Source organism: Helianthus annuus, chromosome 17 (assembly GCF_002127325.2).
Source record: "Helianthus annuus cultivar XRQ/B chromosome 17, HanXRQr2.0-SUNRISE, whole genome shotgun sequence".
In the NCBI taxonomy this organism is placed as follows: Eukaryota; Viridiplantae; Streptophyta; class Magnoliopsida; order Asterales; family Asteraceae; genus Helianthus; species Helianthus annuus.
Window position 1 is genome coordinate 6109636 of NC_035449.2, and position 27292 is coordinate 6136927.

At 35.6% G+C, this 27292-nt stretch overlaps 1 protein-coding gene across 4 annotated transcripts; it reads right to left on the minus strand.

Moving 5' to 3' along the window:
• Nucleotides 1-17433: 17433 nt before the first annotated feature.
• On the minus strand, nt 17434-26860 carry LOC110868677 (G-box-binding factor 1). 4 transcript variants are annotated; one of them, XM_022117911.2, is made up of 6 exons: nt 26564-26860; nt 24894-24991; nt 20594-20666; nt 20428-20505; nt 19757-19882; nt 17435-17717 (listed from the first exon to the last, which is right to left on the minus strand). In XM_022117911.2, exons 3-6 carry the CDS (start codon nt 20648-20650, stop codon nt 17631-17633), a joined length of 348 nt encoding a protein of 115 aa, XP_021973603.1. In that variant the 5' UTR covers nt 20651-20666; nt 24894-24991; nt 26564-26860; the 3' UTR covers nt 17435-17630. The 4 variants fall into 4 exon arrangements, with proteins under 4 accessions (XP_021973605.1, XP_021973606.1, XP_021973603.1 ...); XM_022117913.2 differs by lacking the exon at nt 24894-24991 and having other exon boundaries at nt 17434-17717; XM_022117914.2 differs by lacking the exons at nt 24894-24991; nt 26564-26860 and adding an exon at nt 23274-23681 and having other exon boundaries at nt 17434-17717.
• Between the last annotated feature and the right edge of the window lie 432 nt (nt 26861-27292).

Sequence of the window (27292 nt, forward strand, 5' to 3'; positions counted from 1 at the left end):
GTAATTGTTATCACTGTTACGTTTCAAAATCTTGACTTGTTGTACAAAATCAGTGTTTGATTTGTTTTCAAAAGTCTCAATTTTATCTGTACCTTTTGATGCTACAAATTTAACATCTTTTCCTTTCTTCGTGTAACGAGCTCCTTTTGATTCAACCTTAGCCTTTGGCTTTGGAGCTCGTTGTTGTTGTTTGCCCTTAGAAGCAGTAGGTTGTTGAGTGGTTGGAGATTTTTGATTACCAAACTGTTTTCTAATCTCAGCCTTAGGAATTGGATCACATTGAGTTACCACAATTCCCGGAAGTGTTTTTCCCAAAAATTTGTTTGTGTTGTCTTCAAAGACTTTGTCAATCAAAGATTTATTTACTTTTTTAATTGGGAAAACATGATCTGAGTAGATTTTATTATCTCCAACCAAAGTATACAACACATTACTGCTTTTAACAGTAGTCACACCTGTCTTATCAACTTTGACAGGATCAATCACTTGCTTCTTAACAGATGGAACCTCAGGAGTATCAGGATCACAAAGGATGTGATTTTCTCGTGGAATATCTACTCCTTTCATCTTGCTAAGTGATTTATCCTGATCACTTACAGCCACTTCTGATTCATCATCCGATGTCTCATAGTCCTCGATAATTGGAGGACTTTGCTTCATGGATGATGAAGTTTCTTGTTCCTTAGAGGCTGTGTTTGAAGAATTGTCCGGTTTGAACACAAGGCCAGTAGCAAACTCCTCAACATCAAGAGGCACACTGGGTTCATACCGAGGCATTTCTTCCTCATCAGGCATCTTGGTATAGTTGTTCATCAAGGGGGGCGGACATTTATTATACCCTATGCCTTTCTGATTTCCCTTTGGTTGTTGAACATCGATGATGTGATCAAGCACAAATTGGGAGTTAGAATAACTATCCAATTTCTGTTTGATCGCATCATGTTCGCATTGGGCAATGGCTAATTGCTTTTTAGTTTCTTCCACAATGTTAATATATTCATTTATACTTACTTGCTTGTGGTAAACTACTTTGTTAACCTCGGACACATTTTTCTTTAATGTTTCTATTACAGATTTAAATTCTTTTTCATTCCGGGTTAAAGCCATGTTTGCCTCTTTGCATTCCGACAGTTCAATAACCAAATTCTGGTTATGACTATGAAGCTTTTCTGATTCAAGCTTCATCTCAGCACATGATTTACAAATACTAGGAGCAGGAGGTTCAGAATTTACCTGACTAGTAGAGGCTGAGCCGTTTGCCATAAAGGCAGTTTGAAAAGAAAAAGCTCCATCTTCAGAAAATAGCTTCTCCATTTCCATTGATGCAGTAGCAGCCTTCCTAATCAGAATTGATTTCTGACATTTAAGCTCATCAGCTTCATTCAGTAGATCCTGAATATCATCATCTCCTTCCTCCTTCTCTCCAGGCTCTGAGTGATTATCCCCAGAAACAGAGCCTTCTTCATCCGAACTTCCAGAATAACCAGAACTGTCATCACTTCCAGAAGACTCTTCTTTATCAACATGCTCGATGACCTTAGCATACAAAGTTGTTCCACTTCCCTGATCACCTTCACCAAACTGCACTGACCAGTCACATCCTTCATCAGCTTGAACAGCCAAAGCCCGATTGTGATTTGTAGTTCCAGGCTGTCCCTGATTGTTATTCACTGCCACCATCCTCCATTCACGGTTTTCTTGTTGGGCATTCACATTCGTCTGGTTTCTGAAGGGGTTGTGATTGCCGTGTTTTGTTGGTAAAGTGCACTCACGTTTGAAGTGCCCTTTATTGCCACAGTTGAAGCACGTAACGGCGTTGATATCAAACCCATACTTCGTATCTTTCTTTCCTTCCAACGAAGTTCTACCAGTACGAGCCATGAAGTCTTTGGCCCTTCTAACCGCACTTGCAAAAGCCCACTTAATATCCATCAACTCCATTTCTTCCTTGTCGATCTGTTGGTAGTCTTCATTGGTCATATTGATGTTTCCAAGCTGACCTGCTACCAATCCACAGTAAGCACTGACCATGGTGTTGATAATTTCCATATGTTCCTTAGCAACTTCAATGCTAAGGTGTGAAAGATTTGAGTTGTCGACTCGGATTGTGTTAGGATTTTGGGGTTGAGGTTTAGGATTGCTTGCATAATGAGCTTGCTGTTGTTGAGGTTGTGGTTGTGGCTGTGTTGGTACAGGAATGTAAGACCTCGGATCAAATTGAGGTTGTGGTGGAGCAGTTGTTGATTGAGGAAATGGAAAGGAACTTGTGTTGGAGACAAATGCAGTCTGCAGTTTAGGTTGCTGGGCTGCAGTTGCTCTAGCTAGAGCATCGAAACCCGGAAGATACATTTCTGTATTTTGAGGGGCGGGAGCTCTCCTGGCTTTCCTGATTTCTTCATCATTTTTGTGTTCCAGTTTCTGAATGAACTCGTAGATATTAACCGTGTCTAGAGTTCCAGTATGCTTCAACAGCTCAATGAAGGAGCTCCACTTTGGAGGTAAGGCGTCAGCAAACCTACTCACCATGTCTTGTTGAGTAGAGACAACTCCATAAGCACACATTTCACTAATCAAATGATAGAAACGTGTGGTCATATCATTCAGAGTCTCGTTTTCCAAAAACTGAAAAGATTCAAACTCTTTCTTCAACAAATCATGCCGAGACTTTCTAGCAGCTGCATTGCCTTCTCCTCTAGCTACTAAACAATCCCACAATGCTTTCGTAGACTTGCAGTATGAGAACTGATGGTAGATGTCTTTATTGAGTGCTTGAGTAAGTGTGGCAAAGGCCTTTTTCTCCAATTCATAAGCCTTCTTGTCTTTTTCAAGCATATTGGCATAACCCTCAGAAGTGGACGCAGCAGTCTCCAGATTTTCATTGAATGCATTTATGAAACACGTCCAAAGATCGGTGCTTTGCCCTTGGACATACGTGTGAAAACGGTTTTTCCATGATGGAAACTCATTCATATGATTTAGCTTTGGTGGACGATTGTTACTGCCCGTTTCGCTTTCACTGATCAAAAGGTTTTGAATGCTTTGACTTTGATTGGATACCAAAGCCCATTGACTTGGACTGATTGATGGAGAAGGTAACATACTCTTTGCCCAATCTGCAGCAGTGACTAACTCTTGATTAGATCGTGAGTCCAAACTCCAATCCCAGGGACTTGTACAGCTCATTTTGATCAAATATTAATCGAAGATCTACACAAGCACAAACTGTTAAGTGTACACAGACACAAATCGAAAGATACAACCTTGTTCGAAAGATCAAGACTAGTTCGAAGGATCAACAGTGATCAAACGATTACTGTTGAGTTTCGAGCAAAGTCTTCGAAAGATTCACAATGAAGGATCCTTATCTTTCGACCAATTATCACGACAGATTCACAGTTTGAAAGATCTTTATCTTTCGAATACTGATCTCGAAAGATTCACACTGAAAGATCCTTATCTTTCGAGATGAATCCTTATCTTTCGGACAACCAATCTTTCGAAAAGATTCCAAACACGAAAGATAATGTTTAGACTTCGAAAGACTACTCGAAGGATGATAATCTTTCGAGCTGTCTCTGATCGATAGATGATCTTTCGAAGTCGAAAGATATCTTTCGGAAGCTCACTGACACACTGACACTGACGTGACAGGTTGGTGAAAAGGTGATGGGTTGGTGAAGTACTTTTCGGCAGAAAGGATATGGTCTGCCCTTGCCTTTCCCACCAACTTTTTGACTTTCAAAAAGTTTACCCAAATAAGCAAACCTTATCCTCAACCAGTCACCGGAGATATGACCGGAAAAATGGCCGGAAAATACAAAGTTTCACAAAAACAAATTTTATGTTACCCAAACCGACCTTGAACACTCCCGAAAGGTTTAGAACACGTTTTTCAGTTTCAAAATGCAAGGAAACTACCAAAAACAAGTGCTAAACCAAGTGTCCAAACACACCAAAGAACTCGAACAACCCGGTTTTAAACAAGGTAAAGAGCCAAGCTCTGATACCACTTGTAGGTCCCTCTCGGAGGATCGAGAACAAACCTAAACCTTGTTATACTAACTCACTAGCGAGTGCGGAATCCAAGCTAGCAAGAAAACCGGGATGATGCAAGAACAAACACAAGAACACACAAGACTCAACGATTAACACCACTTGTATTAATACGTATGAAAGGTTACGGTTACAAGCACAATGTTTACAATCAGTTTGCAAACTCTCAAAGTGTGTGTGTGTGTGTTTCGGACAGAATGCTCTCAACTTCCTAACTTTCTGTCTGTGTGCATCTATTTCACTCAACACACTGCATGGGTATTTATACCCAGCTCATGTTGTCTATCCTGAAGGATCCGATAGATGGTCCGAAGGATCATCTATCGAGTACATTTCATTCGAAGGATGAGCAGGGACCTCGAAGGATGATCCTTCGAGGTCTAACAGTCGAACCATATCTATCGAGCACCTCGAAGGATCAACAGTATCCTTTGAGGCTATCCTTCGATACAGACAAACATATTACAACTTATTGGCCAAGTCAAACTAGGAGGATAGTTGACTTGGTCAACTTACAGACTAACTTAGGACATCGTTTACATACAGACCGAATACAGACAAAGTACAGACACAAGTGCACCAACAGAAAGAATCATGACAGATTTTATAAAGATTTAACTAAGATTTCAAATCAAATTAAGAGTAAGTATTGAATGTCTTGAAAGGATTATAAGCGGTAACATCTAAAGTTCATGCTTGGAGACCAAGGAATCAGCTCAGGATTCGAGATAAAGACCGAATATGCGAATACTTAGGGGATTTGATTCAAGATAAAGCTCAAAGATATATTCTTCAAGATGGATATAACATATAAGGATCAAGAATAGAGTTATTAAAGTCGCAATTCAAGTTGATCTAAACAACTTTAATTATATCAATCCTCATATAATGAAAAAACTCATAAAACTAATCATCTTTTTATGTGTAGGTCAGAAAGAAATCATTGTTTGTAGTTAGACCATGGGGTATGGTTTGGATAGTCCCCAAAGGGACCATCCGCCACGTAAGCGCCAACTCAGCAATGGTGAAGGACCATCCCCTTGGGGACTACCCAAGGGTGTGGAAGACTACCCACATAATATAATATATAATATATAATAAAGAGGAGAGAGAGAGAAGTCAGAAGGGAGAGAGGGAGGGGGCCACCATTTTGCATCGTCGCCTCCATCTTGCAGACGCCGGGAGTGACGCGACGCAGCCCAGGGGGCGGTGTGGGACGCCGAGGACGAGCCGAGACGGGGGGAGATGACCCCCATACCGCACGGTCTTAAGTGTTACTAAACACATATGTCAGGAATCACTTTTTTATTCACTTATTACGTTAAAGGTCGGTTAATCATGAGGTATGATGTGGGTTCGTGTTCAAAATTGAATCTTCAATGGTTGAACACCATTAATGCTCAGGGAACTTATGGAAAAGATTCCGCAAGTTAGTTAATAGGATTGACTAAAGAAGTTAGAGAGAGAAAGTTATTATTGATTTCTGAATGTCCTCTTACAATACAAGTTCTCCTATTTATACAACAGATCTTTGACTATTTGACTTTCTAACCAACTAATAACCAACTAACAAATCACCGTTACTTGACAACTAACTATAGTAAACTTTGATACACATCAGTATATGTGTACTCACTCCTGTATATAACCTTCTCGTCATGTGTCATCACTAAAACGTATGGTTTCCATGAATTCAATGCATACTAGAATCTAAGTCGTGTTAATTTTCCATGTAATTTCCACATATTAGGCTCTACTTGATGCATGAAGTTTTTCCCAAATTTATTATTGATTTATATATATGAGAGATGATCCGAGAATATTAATTCTGCACATTAACAAGATCAATCATAAGTGGTGTTGTTGTCCAACACTATCAACTTACCAAAAAGGATGAGAGCATGAATAGTACCCTAAAAATACTATTTAGGTATTTTTCTCTGTATATATAATATTTCATGTTCAATAAGTGAAACTGTGCAGCATATTAAAAATCCAGAATTAGACAGGGGGGTTGGGTTTCAAGGAGATAGCATAATCCAGAGTTAATTGTGCACCATATTAAACTAACATGTGTGTTTGTTATCTTTGAAGGTTCAGGACTTCATTTTCCTTCCAAAATGTTAACTTTTGTTATCGGTTTTTTTAATAAGGATCTCCCCCACATGAGTAGCGCAGAAATAGAGGGAAACTTTTTAAAGGAAAAAAAATAGGGAGGAGCCGGACTCGATACATATAAAATTTTAAGCGAAAAGGCAGGGAGGGCCGGGGCCACCACACACTAAGCTCCGCCCGTGCCCCACGTGTCTTTCTTACCATAATGCGTTGTATGTTCTTAGAGCACAAGTGAGCTTGTAAAAGACATCATTATGTTTAAACAAATGCATCATGATATGAAGTGATCTCCAAATATGAATGGAATATAAATCATATGTTATTTACAAGATTGAAAAGAATAAATGCAAATATCTTTTAATGATTTTGTTTATTAATCAAGTTCACATCCAAGATGATCATAGAGATATTAATTAAATATATATCCAAGATCTGATATGGATGGATCTCTAAAATGTGAACTATTTTTATATATGCAATCCATTTACATCCAATGATGATATACATATATAATATTATATTACTAAAGGTTTAAATGGCTTTTATCTGTTTTTTTCCACTGTATTTTGATTCCATATTCTTGTATTCCATGTATATTTGCTTTTTATCCTCAACACTTGTATTTTCCTTTCATAAAGTTTGTTTGAATATAAAGAACGTGTTCCTCACATAAATAGAATATATTAGTTTCAAAGAACATAATATTATGGAATTAATTTCCCTCCGTCTGAATTGAATATATTACTTGTATTTTCCTTTCCTAAAGTTTGTTTGAATATAAAGAACGTGTTCCTCACATAAATAGAATATATTAGTTTCAAAGAACATAATATTATGGAATTAATTTCCTTTCCTAAAGTTTGCTAGCACAATTATGATTCCACATCCCAACCAAAACAATAAAGTTTCATAAAACAACTAATAATTTAGAACTTAAAGAATATCTTCAACATGAGGCACCTCCATTTGGTTTTCTATATATAAGGTCACATGTTCTCTTGTATGATCACCATAACCAACAGCAAGAAGGTAAAAGAACTACTAGTTGTTCCTTATCCTCTCAATATCACTTCATCCTTAAATGTCGTATTACTCAAAAACCAAAACCGATCTCTCAATGATTGGGGCGGAAGCATTTGCGCTCCTGGACAATAGCTTCTCCGCAGCAACTGTTCCACCGAGTAGAACTCAACCGCAGATGTTCCCATACCAATATAAAGCGCAACAGTCTTATGTTGTTCAACAAACCCAAAGGACTGGGAAGGTGATTAATTGCTATGAGGCGGTCGACAAGTATGGTGGTGCTCTAGTTGTGGAATATCCTAAAAGGAAGACTAGTGCTCGTAAATATTTCTTTTATTAATAAGTTGGTTAATTAGCTAGTTAAAAATATGTGTGTGTGTTCCTATGTATTTTAGTGCTTGTGGTGTGTAACTTGGAATCCACCCCTTGCCACATATTGGTTTTATGAGGGTGTTTAAAGATTAATGGAATGATCAGTTACCACGTTGTATAATATTAGTTAATTATTTTATGAAAATCTTCTCTTCTTACACCATTAGTGTATTTGTTCTCATGCATCACTTAGTTCTTTCATATAAATAAATAATAGCAGTGTTCAATAAGAAAAAAAAAACAAGAGTTATATGAGATATAAGGCAAACAAGCCACCTCGATCCATGCAAGTTTCATCGCCAAGGAGCTCGTCAAGAGACCAGGCAAGGGGGGACCGGATAATCTGAACTTCTTTTGTGATATTTTCCGTTCTTTTAATCATTTAAGTGGACCATGAAGCATAGCTGAGCGATCTCGATCTAGCTTATACATGCTAGTTTGCTTGGTACTCCTGTCGCTTGCGGCCTGCCGGTCTTCTATGAAAGTGACCCCACCAAAAACCTAATTTCTCATGTTAATGCTTACATATATATTAAGTAGTTCTCATTGATGATGTCTTTGAATTTTTTTTTTTTTATCAGTGTTGAGACAGATGATTGTATGGTGTCTTACCACTACTACAAAAATGCATTGTTATGGAAAAATCTGTGGCTAATAATGTGATGGTTTCGTCAAAACAAAACATTAGTGACGTGCAAAATAAGGGAAAACTCGAGGCTGCTACACGCACGAGCTGGCCAACTTGGGCATGATGCAGGTTAACATTTCCATACCCTGCATTTCTATTAGTAAAAGATTGGATGACTCTAACCCCAAATTAGTTTAAATTGTCACAGCTTTAAAAAAAAAAAAAAAAAAAAAAAAAAAAAAAAAAAAAAAAAAAAAACCTTTTGCTTGCAATAGGCTTTTTTTGTAGTAGTGTGCTGATTTTGGAGACATCTGAACTCTAGTATCCAAAACAGTTAGTACATGTTCTTCTTTCTTTTCGTGTTTGCTGGCAATTATTAGTAACAAGTTTTTATGTCAATTGAAATCTAATAAATTTACTTTACATGACACCATATGATGTAGGCCCAAGTATAGAGGATCGGGCCATGACATTTCTGGAGGTCAATTATCGAGCTTCCAAGAGTGTTTACGAAAACGAGCATAACTTAATTTGGCTACGGGTCTCCGTTTTCGGCGTTCAACCAGTCAAATCGAAGCTTGAAACGAGGAGCACGTCGTGTCAAGGTCCCGGGAGGTCCTTGTCCAAGTTTCGGCCCCAAAAACGCGTTCTAATGGCAATTTTGAACACTTTTATGTTTTTTCCGGTGTTTTATGCATTTTGTTTTTGGTCTTGTGTTTGGCCCATGGCCTTTTTGTGGCCCATTTCGAATTTCTGTCTTTATTTGTATGTTGCTCTTGTAATTTGGATGGTTAGAAATCAATTTCAAGTTTACTCACTTTTCACTTCAAATTCTCTGCCCTTTGGGTTGAATTTTGGGGGTTTGGGGAAGATCATCACAGGTATTCGTAGAATCAACTTGATTTGTTCTTCGTTATCATAACACACGCTACATCACAATATATACATTAGATCACTACTTGATTACCTCAATGGGATGTGAGTTAGCTAGGCTGATGTAAAACACGTGTTGGTAATATATGAATTTTTGTAACCACTATCGTTTTTGCATTGGTGTATCATGGTCAGATCCGTGCATGTATCCTCAAGTAGGTTAGCTCTCAAAGTTCTGAGAAAATGCGATAGAATTATGTTGTTTCCCAAGGTATCTAAGGGGCTGTTTGACAACATCTGAATGGTTAAGTGCTGAACCATTAAGATGTCTGAACCATTAAGTGCTGAATCAGAAGAGGTCTGAACCATTAAGAACCTGTATAATGCTTAACCGTTCAGAAGCAAATGTCTGACCAATTCAGATTAGAGGTCTTAACATTCAGACTCTGTATAAATCTTAACCATTCAGAGCCAAATGTCTGAACCATTCAGACATCTGCTCGTGAAACAAACAGCCCCCAAGTGTGTTATTGTCTTGTTTCTTGGATTATCATGTATTTTTTTCTGTCCTTTCTATCTGTAGTCGAATCAATTCTTGCAGGGACATTTCAATCTTCATGAGTCTGATTTCATTGGATGGTCAAAGATGGAATCAAAGCAGATACATGCATTCCAATCTTCAGTCTAATTTCACCGACGGTCAAAGATAGAATCAAAGCGGGGACATTTCAATTCCGGTCTGATTTAATGGATAGTCGAAGATGATCCCAAAAAAAAAGTGTACATTATTCTGGTCTTCCGTGTTATTCGTGATCATAGGCTTGCAGCAAAGGAAAATCTGGACAGCAAGAATATTGACTTGAACTCGGTTCTTTGCTCCATTTGTGAGTCAGAAATTTAATCACACACTCACTTGTTAGCTCCCAGGACCCTGCTCCTGGTTTAGTTCTATTTGTGAAGAAGTCTTCTGTCAGCTGCCGTCGTTATCTTTTATTTCAAGCAAACATTTTTTTTACACATAAATACTACCAAACCTTACACTTGCAAGAATCTGAACCCACACACCACTTTTGCAGGATTTCAACCGACCACGTTATTTAAAATAAAACTGATCTGTTGTTCAAAAAGAAAATACTAATTTATGAAGTAGATGTAAAATTTAACAACTTAAACAAAAAGTTGTATTATGCATATGTGGATATACATACGAATATTAGAAAAATAATAATAAAAATAAAAAATAAATTACCAAACTTGAAAAGGAAGGAAGTAAAGCAATTATGCAACATGTATTCCAAAAAGATTATTCCACTGCCAAACAAAAGAATATAAGTCTGGTAAAACAGGAAGAAAGAATATTAAAGTTTCTAAGAAAAATAATAATTTCTTAATAGTTGCATTAAGCATTCAATTCTATATAAAGGCATGTTATCTGGTGCATACACCCACAACAAACACTCAACCAAACCTAACTACAACTTCATTTCTTTACCTTCATCTTCACCCCAAAATGGCACACAACTTCAAGAGCACAACTGACCTTGCTAAGATCGGGAAACAATCGTTTGCTGACATAGACGAATATTTTCCCCGTGGGTGTCAATACTCGAAGCAGCAGGTGTCTCACTATCATCAGTACCAACCCCAACAGGCGTCTCACTATCATCAGTACCAACCCCAACAGGCATATGTGGTTCAGCAACAAGTGTATGCTGCCCCAGTGAGTAAGAGAGTGATAACATGTGACGATGCTGCTAAGATGTACGGTGGGACTTTGTTTGTGGAGTATCCGAAAAGGAAGCCTGCTCGTAAAGGTTTCTTTTATATCTAGTTCTAGCTAGCTAGCTATATATATCCTATATGTATATACATCTTGGATTCCATCCCTTGCCAGTAATTGGTTTTACGCGGATGTGCCAAGATTAAAATCAACTACCTTTCAATATATAATAATATTACTGGTGGCTGTATGTTAATTAATGTATGTTTGTTTTATGTTTTTCGCGTCAAGGCCTTGATCTTTTTGTTCGATTGTATTACTTAACGAAAGTGAGCATCACTGTCGAACTAAATATGTCGGTACTTACAGACGAATCCCACTAATATGGAATAAAATTTAAATAGTATAAAATAAATTATTCATTGGTAATCCATAGGTAAATGCTAAGGGAGAGCCTAAACCAGGAAAGAGATTTTTACAAACGGATTACCAAGGTACCTGTCGTGGGTAAGTCCAAATTTGGTCGTTGTTAGTGAGCGCCAATTTTCAACGTGCGTTCCCTGGCAATAAACATATGTGTCAAATAACTTCAACTTCATATAAAGTTCAGCACCATCAATATCCGGTCTTTAGTTTTTATTTTTTGTTTTTTTTTTTACTAACTTTTTGTTACTAGTTAGATTAGATAGATGTTTGTATAATGAATATGGATCAAAAGAGAACTAATGGGCCAAAAATGTTAGTATAAGATTTTAGATGTGATAAAAATAAAATTATTTTGGTCCAATAAATTGTAAGATTATTTTTTTATTGAGAGAACCACTATCAACCAAGTAATTCTTTTTCAACTTTTTTTTATTAAAAGGTTATTATTGTAAAAATAAAAAAAATCAAAAAACAAATATATGTAGATTGTTGATACACGTATATGTAGTATGCGATATACACGTGTGTGTGTATATATATATGTATGTAGTTTACGATGTACAGGTATGTAACCCGTTAATGTATATATATTTTTTTCAATTTTCTTTTATTTAGGTAAAAATCAGTAACATACTGTAAGACCCTTGTCTATTTATACGACTTACATATAAATTCCGACTATAATAGTGTAGTTCTAGTTAAACATACACTCAAAAATACGAGTTTGTTAAAACATTTTAACATAACATGTATAAATTCGCCCTTTAAAAGTGACGACGAAACTTTTTGCAGAAGCTTGATTCTTGATTGTGTTTGGTTCCTCGTAGAGATTGATCGTCCTCCGGTACTTTATATAATACCTACATTTCACAAAAACATGAAATGATTTAGTCATATGATGTTTAAAACGAGTTTAAACGAGTTCGCAATGCAAAACCATTCAATAGAAACAATTTGCAGAGATTTTAGGGCGTTGCGTACCGCGACCATGTTTAGCCACCTCCGTCGCGTGACGCGAGGCCTTAGTTTCGACAGAATGTTTTGGTTCTGATGCTGCATATTTTCAGCACTCCAAGCTTTTACGCAAACGAGCATAACGTGCTCATTTTTAATCTGATTTGACTCACGTTTCTTCCTACGTGATCGTAATTTAATTCTCCATCACATGGAGTTAAAATCTGACATCCGTATTTTATAAATTTGAGACTTTTAAGCTTTCGACTTATTATCTTTTTACCAAAATTTGACCCGTTCATGTATTTATCAAACAATCATATTTGTTTGACTCCTATTTCTCATGAACCTTATATTTTCGATATTTTCTATCATATTAGGTTCGAATCATGGGTTTCATAAGTATTTTAAACCCATTTTCATTCATATGCTTATTTTGACCCGTTAAGGGATTTTAAACATATTTTTGACACAAATCGCTTTCATTCGTTTCTAGTATTATATTACCACATTTCTTATCATTTAACCTTCCTCCACAACTATAATTGTGGCGGCTTTTATGTGGTGATTTATAAATTCCGAGTTTTACCCCTCGGATCATTATTTTACGGCAAAGACTCCTATAGAGTCAATTGACCAACAGTTTACATCTTTTGCTTTTTATACTTATTCTAAGTATTTATTTAAGCATAAAACTCATTTCCAAACAACCTTTAAGGGTCGTTTGCTCAATTTAGCTTACAAGGGCGTTTTGGTCAATTTTAGTCATTCTTTTACGACGAAGGACTTTTAGATACTCTATAATCTTGTTTAGAAAACCATTATGTTTCTAAAACACCATGATTATAACTCAAATTATTCGGTTTACCTAAAGATAACCGAATATCCCTTTTTGACCTTGTTTAACTCTTATAGAACCTCAAGTTCTAAAATAATGAGTTGAACCATTATACATACCTGACTCGGATCAATATATTGACCCGTTTTAATATATTGCTTTAATAATCGCTGACTAATAGCGATGCAATTATCCTTTCTTTATTCACTCCTGTGAACATAAGACTCGACAATAATCATTAGTCGATATTTTCAAATAGTGATATCTTCACCATTTGACCCGTTTGGTCTAATTGACCATTTATCTTTGCGAGATGGTACTTATTATCATCTCGTCTACATGACTCGCTCCGGTTTACACCGTAAGGTTATTTTACTTATAACCCATTTTCTTGACTCTTTTGACCCATTATAGCTTACGCCATAAAGTGTCTTTCAACAACTAACGGTTGTCATCAACGAGTGACCGAATTCCGTTTTACCCTTTTTATTTATGTTGGTTTACCCATAAGGTAACCATTCTATACTTATTATCTATTAGTCATTTCACGACTAAATAATCATATTAGCTCTTTTTAACCATTAAACATGGTTTAATATCATTGTCTTTTGTTCCGAACCGCACATGTCGTGTCGGAACATCATAATTCAAACAAGACTTTATTATTCATAATCTATAAAACCAATAGGTATTAAATAAACAGAGTGTAAGTTTTACTTACCTAGCATCTAGATTATGCTTGTCCTTCATTCTTGATTCGTTTGACCCGCTTCCTTCCCAAGCTTTCACCTAGCTTGTCAAGCGTCAAACTATAATTGTTAGTTGTAAGATGGTTAGACTAGTCATACTCATTCACGACTATTCCATCCTACGATCTTTATGTCGAATTTATCATTCGATCATATAAAAGGTCATTTTGACTTTAAAAGTCAAACTGCCTATTGACAAAAGTAATTACACGATGTAGCTTAACTACTCGTTTTATTACTTTACTACTATACGGTAAGCATCCTTCTTATGCTACCGTTTTAACTACTTATTTACCAAGTTCTTGTAATCATAAGTTACCGAATTAATACTTGATGATATTAAACATCATTTGACATGAACCTATCATCAATTTTTATCATATCATACTAAACTCATTTCATAGTAAGTATGATTACATACTCAAACATACAATTTGTTCATGTATTTCCTGATTACTATCTTATATGATGATTCTGATCATAATTATATGATCATTTTCATCATATGATTAATACCCACTTATCCTAGTGTGGTAAATCATCAAATCATTTAAATTATAGCATCATATGCAGAATTTTCACTTAGGGTTTGATTACTAAGCATGTATACATCACTAATTTAATCATAGCTTCAATAATTCATTCATAATTCGCAATTATGATGATTATTCAATTTTTACAACTTCACCCAAATCATCAAAATTTGACATACCTTATGAGCCCCTAGCTTGGGTGATCGTTAATTCACGTTCTATTGTGAATTTGCAAGTCATTTGGCCCTTCAATTTGATGATTATGTGAGAATTAGGGTTTGAAGCTCCTGGGAGCTTCCTGATGTCGATCCTAGAACACAAACTAAGTGTGTGTGTTTTGTTTTAAGTTTCTTTTATAACTTAAATTCCCATTTATCCGAATCTGGCCCCTCTTGTTTGGTTAGTTATTAAGTAGGGCACAACCTACTTATTTCTAACAATATTCCCACTTATTAACCAGGTTAAACATTCCTAGTTAACTTAGTGGGTTTGGGGAATTTATAACTCAGTTTATTTTAAGTCCCGCTAACTCGGACCTTTTATAAACTTTATTTCCTCAAAAGCCTTTATACCGTTTTTATTAAATATTAGGTTTAGTATATAAATCCTAATATTTTCCGGGTTAATTTTACCACTAACGGTACTTTACCCGTCTTTTAGTATTAACGTGGTTTGATTATCAAACCCGTTTTCGGGGTGTTACACATACAAATAAAAGTAAGAAAAAATTTTAAAAAATTGTTTGGTTGATAATGGTTCTCTTGGTTCGCAAAACTCCTTTTGGTTCTCATTTGATCTTGATCCTATATATATTAAAAAAAATCACCCCCTACGCCGGTCATACTTAAAGGTTTTTTCCCCAAGATGGATGTATTGATGGTTACGTAACAGAATTAGATTAGAATTATGTTACTTTGCCGTTCGAACATATATATATATATATATGGCAAATTGGATTTAAATAATCCCAACTCACTGTTATTGGCCAATAATAATCCCAACTCATTTAATCACCAATAATAATCCGAACTATTCACTTTTGTTTGTAAAATAATCCCAGTTAAAAAAAAACACTAACTAGGTTAAAAAATTGCTGACGTGGCAGGTGACGTGGCATGCCACATCAGCAAATTTGCTGACGTGGCAGTTGATGTGGCATTTTTGATGACGTGGCAACTGGCGTGGCTGTCTACGTGGCATTTTTGATGACGTGGCAACTGATGTGGCAGGTGACGTGGCATGCCACATCAGCAATTTTTTAACCTAGTTAGTGTTTTTTTAACTGGGAGTATTTTACAAACAAAAGTGAATAGTTCGGATTATTATTGGTGATTAAATGAGTTGGGATTATTATTGGCCAATAACAGTGAGTTGAGATTATTTAAATCCAATTTGCCTATATATATATATATATATATATATATATATATATAGTGGAGAGTTCAAATGAGAAGAAACTTTTTGTAAGAAGAAAAAAGAAGAAATTTCAACCAATAAAAATCCTTCATTTACTTCATTTAATATAAGTATTTAATGTTACTATAAGGGTAATATGGTAAACCTACAAAGATCATTAATTAGTAGTATTCATCTTTAATAGGTAACTACATTAAAATTTGTAACTTATCTTCAAAATATATATTTTTTTTAAAAATAAAATAAAATAATTTAGAGTGTAGGATAAATTACAATTTGTATATGATAAATTACGGGTTGTGTAGGATAAATTTCAACATGTGTAGGGTAAATTCCGAAACGTGTAGGGTAACTTTTGATATGTGTAGTAAAAAAAACATTAGTGTGAAGGATGATAGTTTTTATGACTAATTAATTAGTCAAAGATGATAATAAATGAGATAAATGAAAAAGTATTTAATGTTTTACAATTATATCCTTTGTTCTTTTTCTTCTCAATTAATTTTTCTTCTCAAATGAACCTTCCCCTATATATATATATATATTGGATTTTCCTCCTTTTTTTCCACTGTATTTTGATTCCATATTCTTGTATTCCATGTGTGTTTGCGTTTATCCTCAATAGTACTCCCTCCGTCCCATTAAAAGTATCATATTTTTTGAATTTTCAAAGTCTTTATTTATAAACTTTGACTTTAATTTTGTATTATATAAAACTTGATGAAAATTAACCCGATAAAAACACTTGTAAAACACACTCAAATCATATAACTTTCATCAAGTATTATCTTACACAAACAAAATTATTTAAGGTCAAAGTTTATAAATAAAGTCTTTGAAAATTCAAAATAGGACACTTTTAATGGGATGGGAGTAGTAATATTTTTCTTTTCCTAAAAGAACAATAAAGCCTATAAATTTTGTTCGAATATAAAGAACCTGTTCCTGACATAAATAGTTTATATTAGCTTCAAAGAACACAAAATTATGGAACTGATTTCCCTCGGTCTGAATTGAATCAAAATTATGATTCCAACAATAAAGTTTCATAAATCCCTTTCTAATAATATAACTAAATAATATCTTTAACATGAGGCACCTCCATTTGGTTTTCTATATATAAGGTCACATGTTCTCTTGTATGCTCACCATAATCAACAACAAGAAGATAAAAGAACTACTAGTTCTTCCTTATCCTCTCAATATCACTTCATCCTAAAATGTCCTATTACTCAAAAACCAAAACCAATCTCTCAATGATTGTGGCGGAAGCATTTGCGCTCCTGGACTCCGCAGCAACTGTTCCACCGAGTAGAACTCAACCGCAGATGTTCCCATATCAATATAAACCGCAGTAGTCTTATGTTGTTCAACAAACCCATATGAACCATAACCTATATGTGTGTTTACATTATATAATGGGTCAATTTTGTACCTCCACATAATGGTAGCCGTCGCCGTCCTCCCCACCATCGTTGCCACCAACTTTGCTAGAGTCATTTTCCCTCAAACTTGGTGTGACCCAACGACCAAACCCATTTTGATTTGATCCCACCCGCCCCCCCCCCCCCCCTTGTTATGTCGTGCTTATTAAAACAGACAAATTTATATTGCTGAAGCATTAAATACAGATTGCTTATTGAACACATATAATATAAAACTAATCTAAATCGAACGAATTTATAAGCAAAACCGGTTAATATCGCCACCATTGAAGGATAAAAAAAAACAAACTGCTGAAACAGGCCAACAATTCTTAAAGTTCTTTCCAACAATATAACCTCTTAAAAGTTAAAACAAGCAGCATTCGAACAGGGTTTTATGCATTATAAAGTAACAAAACCGCGATAGAAGAATATGAAAGCAACAAATTCCCGTCCTAATTTTAGAATCTTAAAAAGCGACTTATCCGACGCTATATCTCAGGTTTTCAATTACTACCTTCATCAGCCACAGATTGAAGATCATCAATAACTTCCGGAACTTCGGCAGGTCCAATATGCCTGCTTAATTCAGCCTGTTGAAAAAAAAAACCACAAACTCTCAGTCAGAATTAACTAGTAATCTTGGTTTATAAAGAGCGAGGCGCTCCAAAGTGTGTAAGGTGTCGTTGCTATATGTACAACCATATAAGCTTTTATTTACAACCAGAGCTTGCGTCTCGCGCATGTGTTATACATAACCTTGTTCCATAAGTACATGACGGAGTTTTCCAGCTCGCCGCGTGTGCCTCGCACCTTAGGCGCGCCTTTTAAAACCAAGCCCATGATATGCTTGTATATATAATGAACCGAACGAACACGAACAGAGGCACGTTCGTGTTCGTTCATTTAACTTTAACCGAACACGAACATATAATCAAACACATTTTTTGTTCGTGTTCGTTTATTAAGAAAACGGGCATGTTCGTGTTCGTTTATGTTTGTTCGTTTAAAACCTAAATGAACAGTTTAGGAACGTAAATGAAGATAACAAACAAACTTAAACGAACATAATTTAACAAACAATAAAAACACAAATGAACATAATTTACTAAATATATACGAACATAAAGTAATTTTTAGAGTTAACTTTCGTTTTGCTCCCTGTGGTTTGGTCATTTTAATAGTTTTGCTCCAATAGTTTAAAAATAGCCATTTTCCTCCCTGATCTTTCGAGTTTGTCGCCAGTTTGCTCCCTGGCTCTAACTCAGTTAAAACGTTCAATTAAAAGTAGGGGTATTTCGGTAGTTTACTCCCAGGCTCTTAACTCAATTAAAATGTTTAGTTAAAAGTCGCAGTAGTCGTGGTCGGCAGGTGGTAGTTGCAGGTGGTGGTGGATGGTTGTGGATAGTGGTGGCCGGTAGAAAGAATGGTTGGAAAGATGGGGGATCAGAAAAGAATTACTTATATACATGTAAATAAACAAGTTATAGGTTTATTTAGGTGAAAAGACTTACATGCCCTTGCTTTTCTCTACAAAATTACCAAAATACCCTTCTAGTTAAGGGATTTTTTTGGATGGAGTTAGAGGCGGGGAGCAAAATGACGATAAGTTAGAAAAATCAGGGAGGAAAATGGCTATTTTTAAACTATTGGGGCAAAACCGTTAAAATAACCAAATCACAGGGAGCAAAATGGAAGTTAACTCTAATTTTTAATATAAATTAGTGATTAATTACGATAAATTTCATTGGAAAACCCATTTTTATTACTAGAAAGCCCAATTACCAATTAGTTATATATTAAGCAGTTGGAAAGTTCCTTTTATGTTTAATATTTACATACATATAACTACCGGGTTAGGTTCATTTGTGAACAACCCCCTTGATTGTGAACACTAATGAACTAATACTAGCCCTTGATTATCAATACACAAGTGTAAATCAATGGCCTGGATTTGATGATGAAAATACACAAGTGTATTTTACGATTTGATGATGTAAATCAATGGTCAGGATTTGTTCACTCAGTTCACAAATACACTAGTGTTCACTCTAGAACCCCACCCTATGACTACCTATGTATTTAAACTAAAACGAACATAAACGAACGATCTAAACAAATGTAAATAAACGAACACAAATGAACGAACATAAACAGATGTTCACTAACAAAATGTGTGTTCGTGCTTGTTCGTTTAATCAAATGAACAAAAAATTATGTTCATGTTCGTTCGTTTATTAAATAAACGAACTTCACGTCGAAGTATCGAACAACTTAAAACACTAACATTTAACAGTAACAACTAACAACTAACAATTAAGACTTAAAACACTAATAGCAGCAATAAGAAGAAAAATGAACGGTAGAAATAAGAAGAATGGTACTGATATCAGGAAAATCGGTGATTTATCGATCAAATATCGGTCCTATATCGGTCAAATATCGGAAAATATCGCTGATATTATCGGTACTCATATTCTGACCAATATTTTGTACCGCTATCTCGGCAGGGGACCGATAACCGATATCGGTTGATATATCGGGATATTAACTACATAGCGAACAAGTTCACGAACAGTTCATGAACGTTCATTCACCGGCCTGATAATTGTAGAAGTTGGCACATATATACCTTTAACGAAACATTATGAGATGCAAGCCTCTCACATTTGGCAGAAATCCTCTTCAGCTCTTTTGTGAGAAATTTTTTCTCATCGATTAGTACCTCTACTTGCACCTCGAGACGTGCTAGCTCAAGCTAAAACAGATATAGGCAGAATACATTAGCAGCAGACAGAAATAAGACATAAAGAAAAAACTGAGTAAAATGCCATTTTCGTCCCTGAGGTTTGGCCAGTTTTGCGACTTTCGTCTGAAGGTTTGTTTTTTCGCATCTGGATCCAAAAGGTTTAAAATCTTGCCATTTTCATCCGGCTCGTTAACTCCATCCAATTTTCTCCGTTAAGGCAGGCGTATTTCCGTCTTTTTTGTTAACTTAAAGGGCAATTCAGTCTTTTGAATACTTGTATAATATGCTAAATGCTTGTACATAAAGTGGAAAAGACCGAATTGCCCTTTAAGTTAACAAAAAAGACGGAAATATCCCTGACTTAACGGAAAAAATGGATGGAGTTAACGAGCAGGATGAAAATGGCAAGATTTCAAACCTTTTGGATCCAGATGCGAAAAAACAAACCGTTGGACGAAAGTCGCAAAACTGACCAAACCTCAAGGACGAAAATGGCATTTTACTCGAAATAAGTTAATACATATTAATTAGAATGAGAAAAAAAAATGCGTTACCTGCCTGCGCAGTCGAGACCTTTTAGCCGAGTCTCTATTACTTTGCTTTCTCTTCTCTCGTTTTTGTATTATTTCTTCCTGCAAAAATACATGAATATTAGTTATTGATTTTTTTGGTTGATATACTGATTAATGACCAAAAGGTACGTCATACGTGTGAGGATACCTGAGTCAAAGGGAGTTTGTTATACTTAAGACGAGGGCGTTCTTCCTTTGCTTCCATGACTTCCAACAAACACCTGGAAACATATATATATATATATATATATATATAAGTACTAAATTATAGCATACACCTAGAAGACATAACAATCGAGACGATCCTACATGAACTAAGAGTGATTAGCTTGGTGTACAACATAGAACAGCCATTGAGGTACGTTGATTGTATTCTAGAACAAATACTTATAGAAGACATGTATTCTAGAACAAATACTTATTTGTTTCATAGTTATTAAAGCGAGCGCCCAGGTGCGCCTAGGCGCAAATAAAGCCCCGGGCCCAACAAATCGCCCTGAGTGCGCCTCGCACCTTTAATAACTATGGTTCATGTCATAGTTATTAAAGCGAGCGCCCAGGCGCGCCTAGACGCAAATAAAGCCACGGGCCCAACAAATCGCCTTGAGTGCGCCTTGCGCCTTTAATAACTTATGATTTGTTTCCAGCTTAGAAAATGTTAAACAGGTTTATGAATGCATACGTGCAGCCTATTTGTATAAAATTTTAAACTGCTACATACAAAATACGTATATGTATATGTAGGGGAGGGACTAATGTGAAAACCTTAGTTAGTTAAGAAAACCCGTGAAAAATATATACATAACATTATGTAACAAATCGTTTTTAAACTAGTAGATACAGAATACGTATACGTATATGTGTACATGTATGCGTATGCATATGTATATGTATATGTATCTATGTTGTCAAAGACGCAAGGCGCAGGTGAGGCGCATCGGCCTCGCCCGGAGCCTAGGCGCAAGGTGCAAAAAAAGCATGGGCTTTTTTAAGAAAAGCGCACATAGAGAAAAAAAAATATAAAAAATATGTTATGCTTTGAAAATAAATAAGATTCCACATATAAAATTAAAAAATCTATTATATATGCCATTTAAAATCATGTAGCTAATAGTTAGTAGCAAAAGTTTAGGACTTATATGTTGTAAGTTTTGGGTGTGTGAATAAAAGTCTCAAAAGGTGGTAAATACTTTGTCCCACATTGGTGTGGGAACAAAGTGAGTGGTTGTTTTTGTTTATAAAGTAAAGCCTTTCCTGTGCCTCAACAACGTTAATGATCATTTGTGCTATTTTACCTTTTTTCCTGCGCCTCAACAAAGTTTTTTTGCGCCTAGGCGCACGCTTTTTGCGCCTCAGCACCGTTTTTTCAAAAAAAAAATCCCATTTTTGCGCCTAGACTACCACTAGGCGCTATAGGTGCGCCTCGCTGCACCCGGGCGCCTAGGCGCGCGCTTTTTGCGCTTTTGACAACATAGATATGTATATGTAGGGGAGGGCAAATGTGAAAACCTAGTTGAGTTGAGAAAACACATGAAAACCCTGTGCAACATTATGTAACAAACCGTTTATAAATGCATACGTGCAGCCTATTGTATAAAATTTCAAACTGGTACATACAGAATACATATACGCATATGTATATGTAGATGTAAGGGAGGGCTAATGTGAAAACCTTATTGAGTTGAGAAAACCCGTTAAAACCCTATGTAACATTATGTAACAAACTGGGTTTTTTTGGGCGTGTAAAGTACATATTTTTTTTGGGCATGTAAAGTACATATTTAGATCGTTTTGAGCAAAAATCATCATACTCTGTAAATCCCACCAATAGCAAAGCTAAGGTACGGTTTGAGGAGGGTAAGATGTAGACAGCCTTACCTCTACCCCGTAGAAACAGAGAGGCTGCTTCCAGTGAGACCCCTAGCTCGATAGTAGTTTTGCATCAAGCCTTGGACATAAGGATTAAGGCACATAACACTCAACAATCGAGACAAAGGTCGATTAGTGCATGTACCCTTTTGTCTTTCGGCTATCAACGATACCACATGATGCATGATTAACTGCCCGCCGCTTTTAACGTTATTTTCACGATATTAGTAAAATAACGTTAAAATTAGTGCAATTTCACTCCCCCCCCCCCAGGGCCCACACATATATACATTATATGTGCACACCGCAGCGGGGCGTGCGTTTTGAGCAAAAATAAAAAATAAAAAGCGCCAACTAGATTTTTTTGTTACATGACATAATAAATATGTATTGTTTTATATATAAATAATGTTACACACATTTTACGTTAGAACATGAAATCTAAAGAAAAACTAGTCGGCGCTTTTTGGAATTTTTTTTTTTTTTTTTGGCTCAAAACCGTAGAAAATATGTATATTTCATCACTGAAAACCAAATGTCACCTAAGGTTCTTATGCAAAAATCATCGGACTATCGGAGAGAACTTTTTTAGCTTTTCTAAGTATATCAACTATTCTACTTCCGTTAGATCGTCAAAATTGAATGCAAAAAACTGCCAAGTCTCCGATCAGCAATGTGACTCTATATAAGTTGATACAACACGTAAAGACGGCAATAATTAAGATAGAACATATAAACCAACACAATAAACGGAACAAATTTTACCGGTTGTAAACATATAGTAAGCATCATGGATGGTCACACATATATATACCATAAAAAGTATAGTTAGTAGATCTCTTAACGAACATCGCAGACACCTAACATTATACTAAATGCAGCATACATTTTCATAAGTAACATTAACTCATTTTTACGAGATATACAAAGTAATGAAAGGCGTAACAGATAGATCTTACCTCAAACAGATCGTAAAAGAGTACAAGAAATGCAGAAACACTTCACCCCCAAGTCGTAGACAAAATTTCAAAATCTAACACAGACGGCGGCGAATAAAATATATAAAACGAAAAACCCTTATACGGTGTATACTGGGCCGGATAATAGTGGGTCTTACGCAAATTCTAATTTGGGCCGCGGCCAAAAGTTGGAACCAAATTTTGACTGTATAAATGCGACGATTAAGACTTCAAAACGTGTCTAATCTAGATAAAGAACTGCAAAATACTTGCTATTTGTGTAAGGAAGTTATTTTATATACACAATTCAAGAATCCAATACTAGTATCTCAAAAAGATTTCTATGGTAGTGTATCTGTGTATCTTAAAATTGTTTGCAACTTTGCATATAGATATTACATCCTCCTCAAAAAGATTACCCCCTCCCCCCCCCCCCCCCATTAGTTGTTAATGGCGAATAGCGACGAATACCGATAAGGTACCTATATGCTACATAGCGAATGGCGATAAATAGCGGGCGGCTATTTTATTAATAGCGATACACTAGAAAAATTTTTTTAATTTTTTTATATGTATATTATATCAAAATACCCTGGTATATATGCTATTTTACATGTATATTTAACAGAAACCTAAAATCTAGCTATTTCATAGCTATACTTAATTGATATTTATATTAAAAAACAAAAAAAAATCATGTAATAGCTATTTTAATCGCTATTGACAACTATGCCCCCCCCCCCCTTTTTCTACCACATTCATTTGAAGATTGTAAAACAAAAATCTCAAGGTAAAAGCAAATAGAAAACCCATGTAACATTTCAAACCGGTAACTACTAGACTACTGCTTGTAGCCAGCTAAACAAAATCAATCCGATGAAGCATGAAAGATGTAGCCACAAAGATGCTAAAGTTCGAATCAATTTGATTCAAGATCAAACATACTTGCATGTTACAAAATCGCTCCAGAAATAAGGATGCAATTCCATCATTTATAAACTAATAAGTATCCTTCCGCTCCATATAGTTGATATATATGTTTCTAAAATTCCATTTTAAATTCATACCCGTGGAAGATTTTCATATAAAACTCAGAATCTTTTACTAATTTCAAAACTCTACGTTCAATACGTGGTAGCAGCATAATCGTCGTATATTTGACTAAGGGGTTGTTTGGCAACCTTGTGCTGAGACATTAAGAGGCCTAACCGATTAAGAGGTTAGAGGTAGCCTCCTTGGTTTTAAAAAGCGAGAGGCGCACAAAAGCGACAAGGTCTAAAAATGAGGCGCGAAGCGCAAAAATGTGGGCTTTTCGTACCCGAGGCTCAAGAAGATTATAATTTTTTTATATACATCCCATGGGTTTTTAGCATCCCTTATCCAAAATACAACTACAAATTAGGTTTATATATGATTTTACCTACATATACAAGCCAATAAACCTATTGTACAACACTTTAATGCATAAAAACAACATAAAAACACCCAAAGTACATAAGGCGTGCGCCTCAGACGCCAAGAATCTGAATATGATTCTTGATCAGGCATTGTAAGATAGAAACAGAAATTAAGAAATCTAAATATGATTCTTGATCACACATACAAGTAAAAAGAACTTACCCAAAAGTTCTGAGGCATTGTGAGGCACTCTTTGAATCAAAGAAATCTACAAAAAGATGATCATCAGCCGCCCTTGTAGAAATCCTTTGAACTCATACCTGTGGAATATGATTTTTTTTAACTCCAGTATCGACAAGAATCATAAAGATGAAAGCTTTTCAATCTAAATCGCAGTCGTGCTTTATTGGGTGACATATTTGCTCAATAGTCAATACCCCCCTGTTCAGTGTTCGCGACCCAAGATTTAGAAGAAGCAAACGTGTGATTTTGTTAGGGTTTTCTACTTTTGTTTGTGTTTGGAAAAGTCTTTTTTTTTTTTTTTTTTTTTTGTGAACGGAGAGATTCTTTTTTTGAGTGACACAATGTCGCACCGTCTAATCGGCGGTCCTAGCCAAGTCTGCCCAGACTTACGTTGTTTTAACTGGGCCCGCACTGTGTTGGTCAGACTTAGTTACGGCGTTCTCCCGGAAACCGTACTGCCTCCACACGAGAAGACTCGTTGAAGTAACAACCGGATGAAAACCGGGATGCGGCTCAGGATCGAATCCCCTCAATGGGTTTGTCACCATCATTACCCAATATCCACCCCAATATGACACAATATGGTTTATGGTTTGATAGTGGGGTAAATTTGCGTCATTATTTTTAAAAAAACCCTAGCTTCGTAGATCGGAACGATGGTGGTGGTTAGGGTTGGGGGTTTTTCGAAGATCTGGACGGTAATGGTGGTTAAGTTAGGCGGTGGTGGTGGAGTGGGTTGCAAGTGGATAATCGGGTGTGGTGGAGGTTGCAAACAGTACAGGCTGATGAAAACATTTTAACAGATCTGAATCTGTTCAAACAGTTCATACTTTCTGTATTTGTTCCTTAAGTTTTCAGATCTGAATCTGAGATGAAGAGTTCTTGATGTTGTTTTGTTGTTCGTTTCTTGTTTGTAAAGAAAAGATAATAGAAAGAAAAAGTAGAATATCATTTGCAGGTTGCGTTTGATTCAAAAATCTGAATGGAGTAATGGTGTTTGTTGTTGTTCATTGAAAAGAAGATGATGTTTGATTGATTAAGTGTTAGAAGAAGCAGAATTTTCATTGACTTGAAGCTGAATATTAGATTGCTTGTTTCAGTTTGATAACAGGGAAACGAAGTCGAAGATCTGTTTGATTGCGACTGTAGTTTTTCGATTTAGAGTTAGTATAAGAAAGTATAAGTTGCAGGAAAGTTTCGAAATTTGCAGATGAGTATGAAGGTTGAAGATGACATGTGGGGAGGTGAAATGACTGTTCTACCCTTATGTGCAGCATAAGTTAACTGAAAATTATAACTGGGTTTGCCCTAAAGGACATAACGTGCAACATTTTGAAACATTAAGTACAAAACTCATCAATTTTAAAGGTAAAGGACAGCGCCTGAAATTTGGGACAAACATAAAGGACAAAACTTGTAATTTACTCTTAGGTTTATATATGATTTTACCTACATATACAAGCCAATAAACCTATTGTACAACACTTTAATGCATAAAAACAACATAAAAACACCCAAAGTACATAAGGCGTGCGCCTCAGACGCCAAGAATCTGAATATGATTCTTGATCAGGCATTGTAAGATAGAAACAGAAATTAACAAATCTAAATATGATTCTTGATCACACATACAAGTAAAAAGAACTTACCCAAAAGTTCTGAGGCATTGTGAGGCACTCTTTGAATCAAACAAATCTACAAAAAGATGATCATCAGCCGCCCTTGTAGAAATCCTTTGAACTCATACCTGTGGAATATGATTTTTTTTAACTCCAGTATCGACAAGAATCATAATTCATAAAGATGAAAGCTTTTCAATCTAAATCGTAGTCGTGCTTTATTGGGTGACATATTTGCTCAATACCCCCCTCTTCAGTGTTCACGACCCAAGATTTAGAAGAAGCAAACGTGTGATTTTCAGATTTTGTTAGGGTTTTGTACTTTTGTTTGTGTTTGGAAAAGTCTAGGATTCACAGATTTTCACCGATGCTTATAAATATTTTTTTACGTAAATTACTCTTTGAGTCTCTGTGTTTTAGTGGTTTTAACTAGTTGAATCTAAAAGCAAAAAGTTTAACGACCTGAGTCCCTATAAGCATTTTCATTAACCATTTGAGTCCCTTTGAGTCCAAATTTTAACCTTTTGAGTCCAATTTTTTAGACTCAAATCGTTATAAAATGAACAAATTTGGACTCAAAACGTTATAAAATAAATGGCTAGGGACTCAGGGCGTTAAACTTTTTGATTTTGGACTCAAGTGATTAAAACCACTAAAACACAGGGACTTAAAAAGTAATTTACTCTATTTTCTTTTTTAGTCCAACAAATCTTTTTATAAATATTTACATTTTCATATTTTTAATCCAACAAATATTTA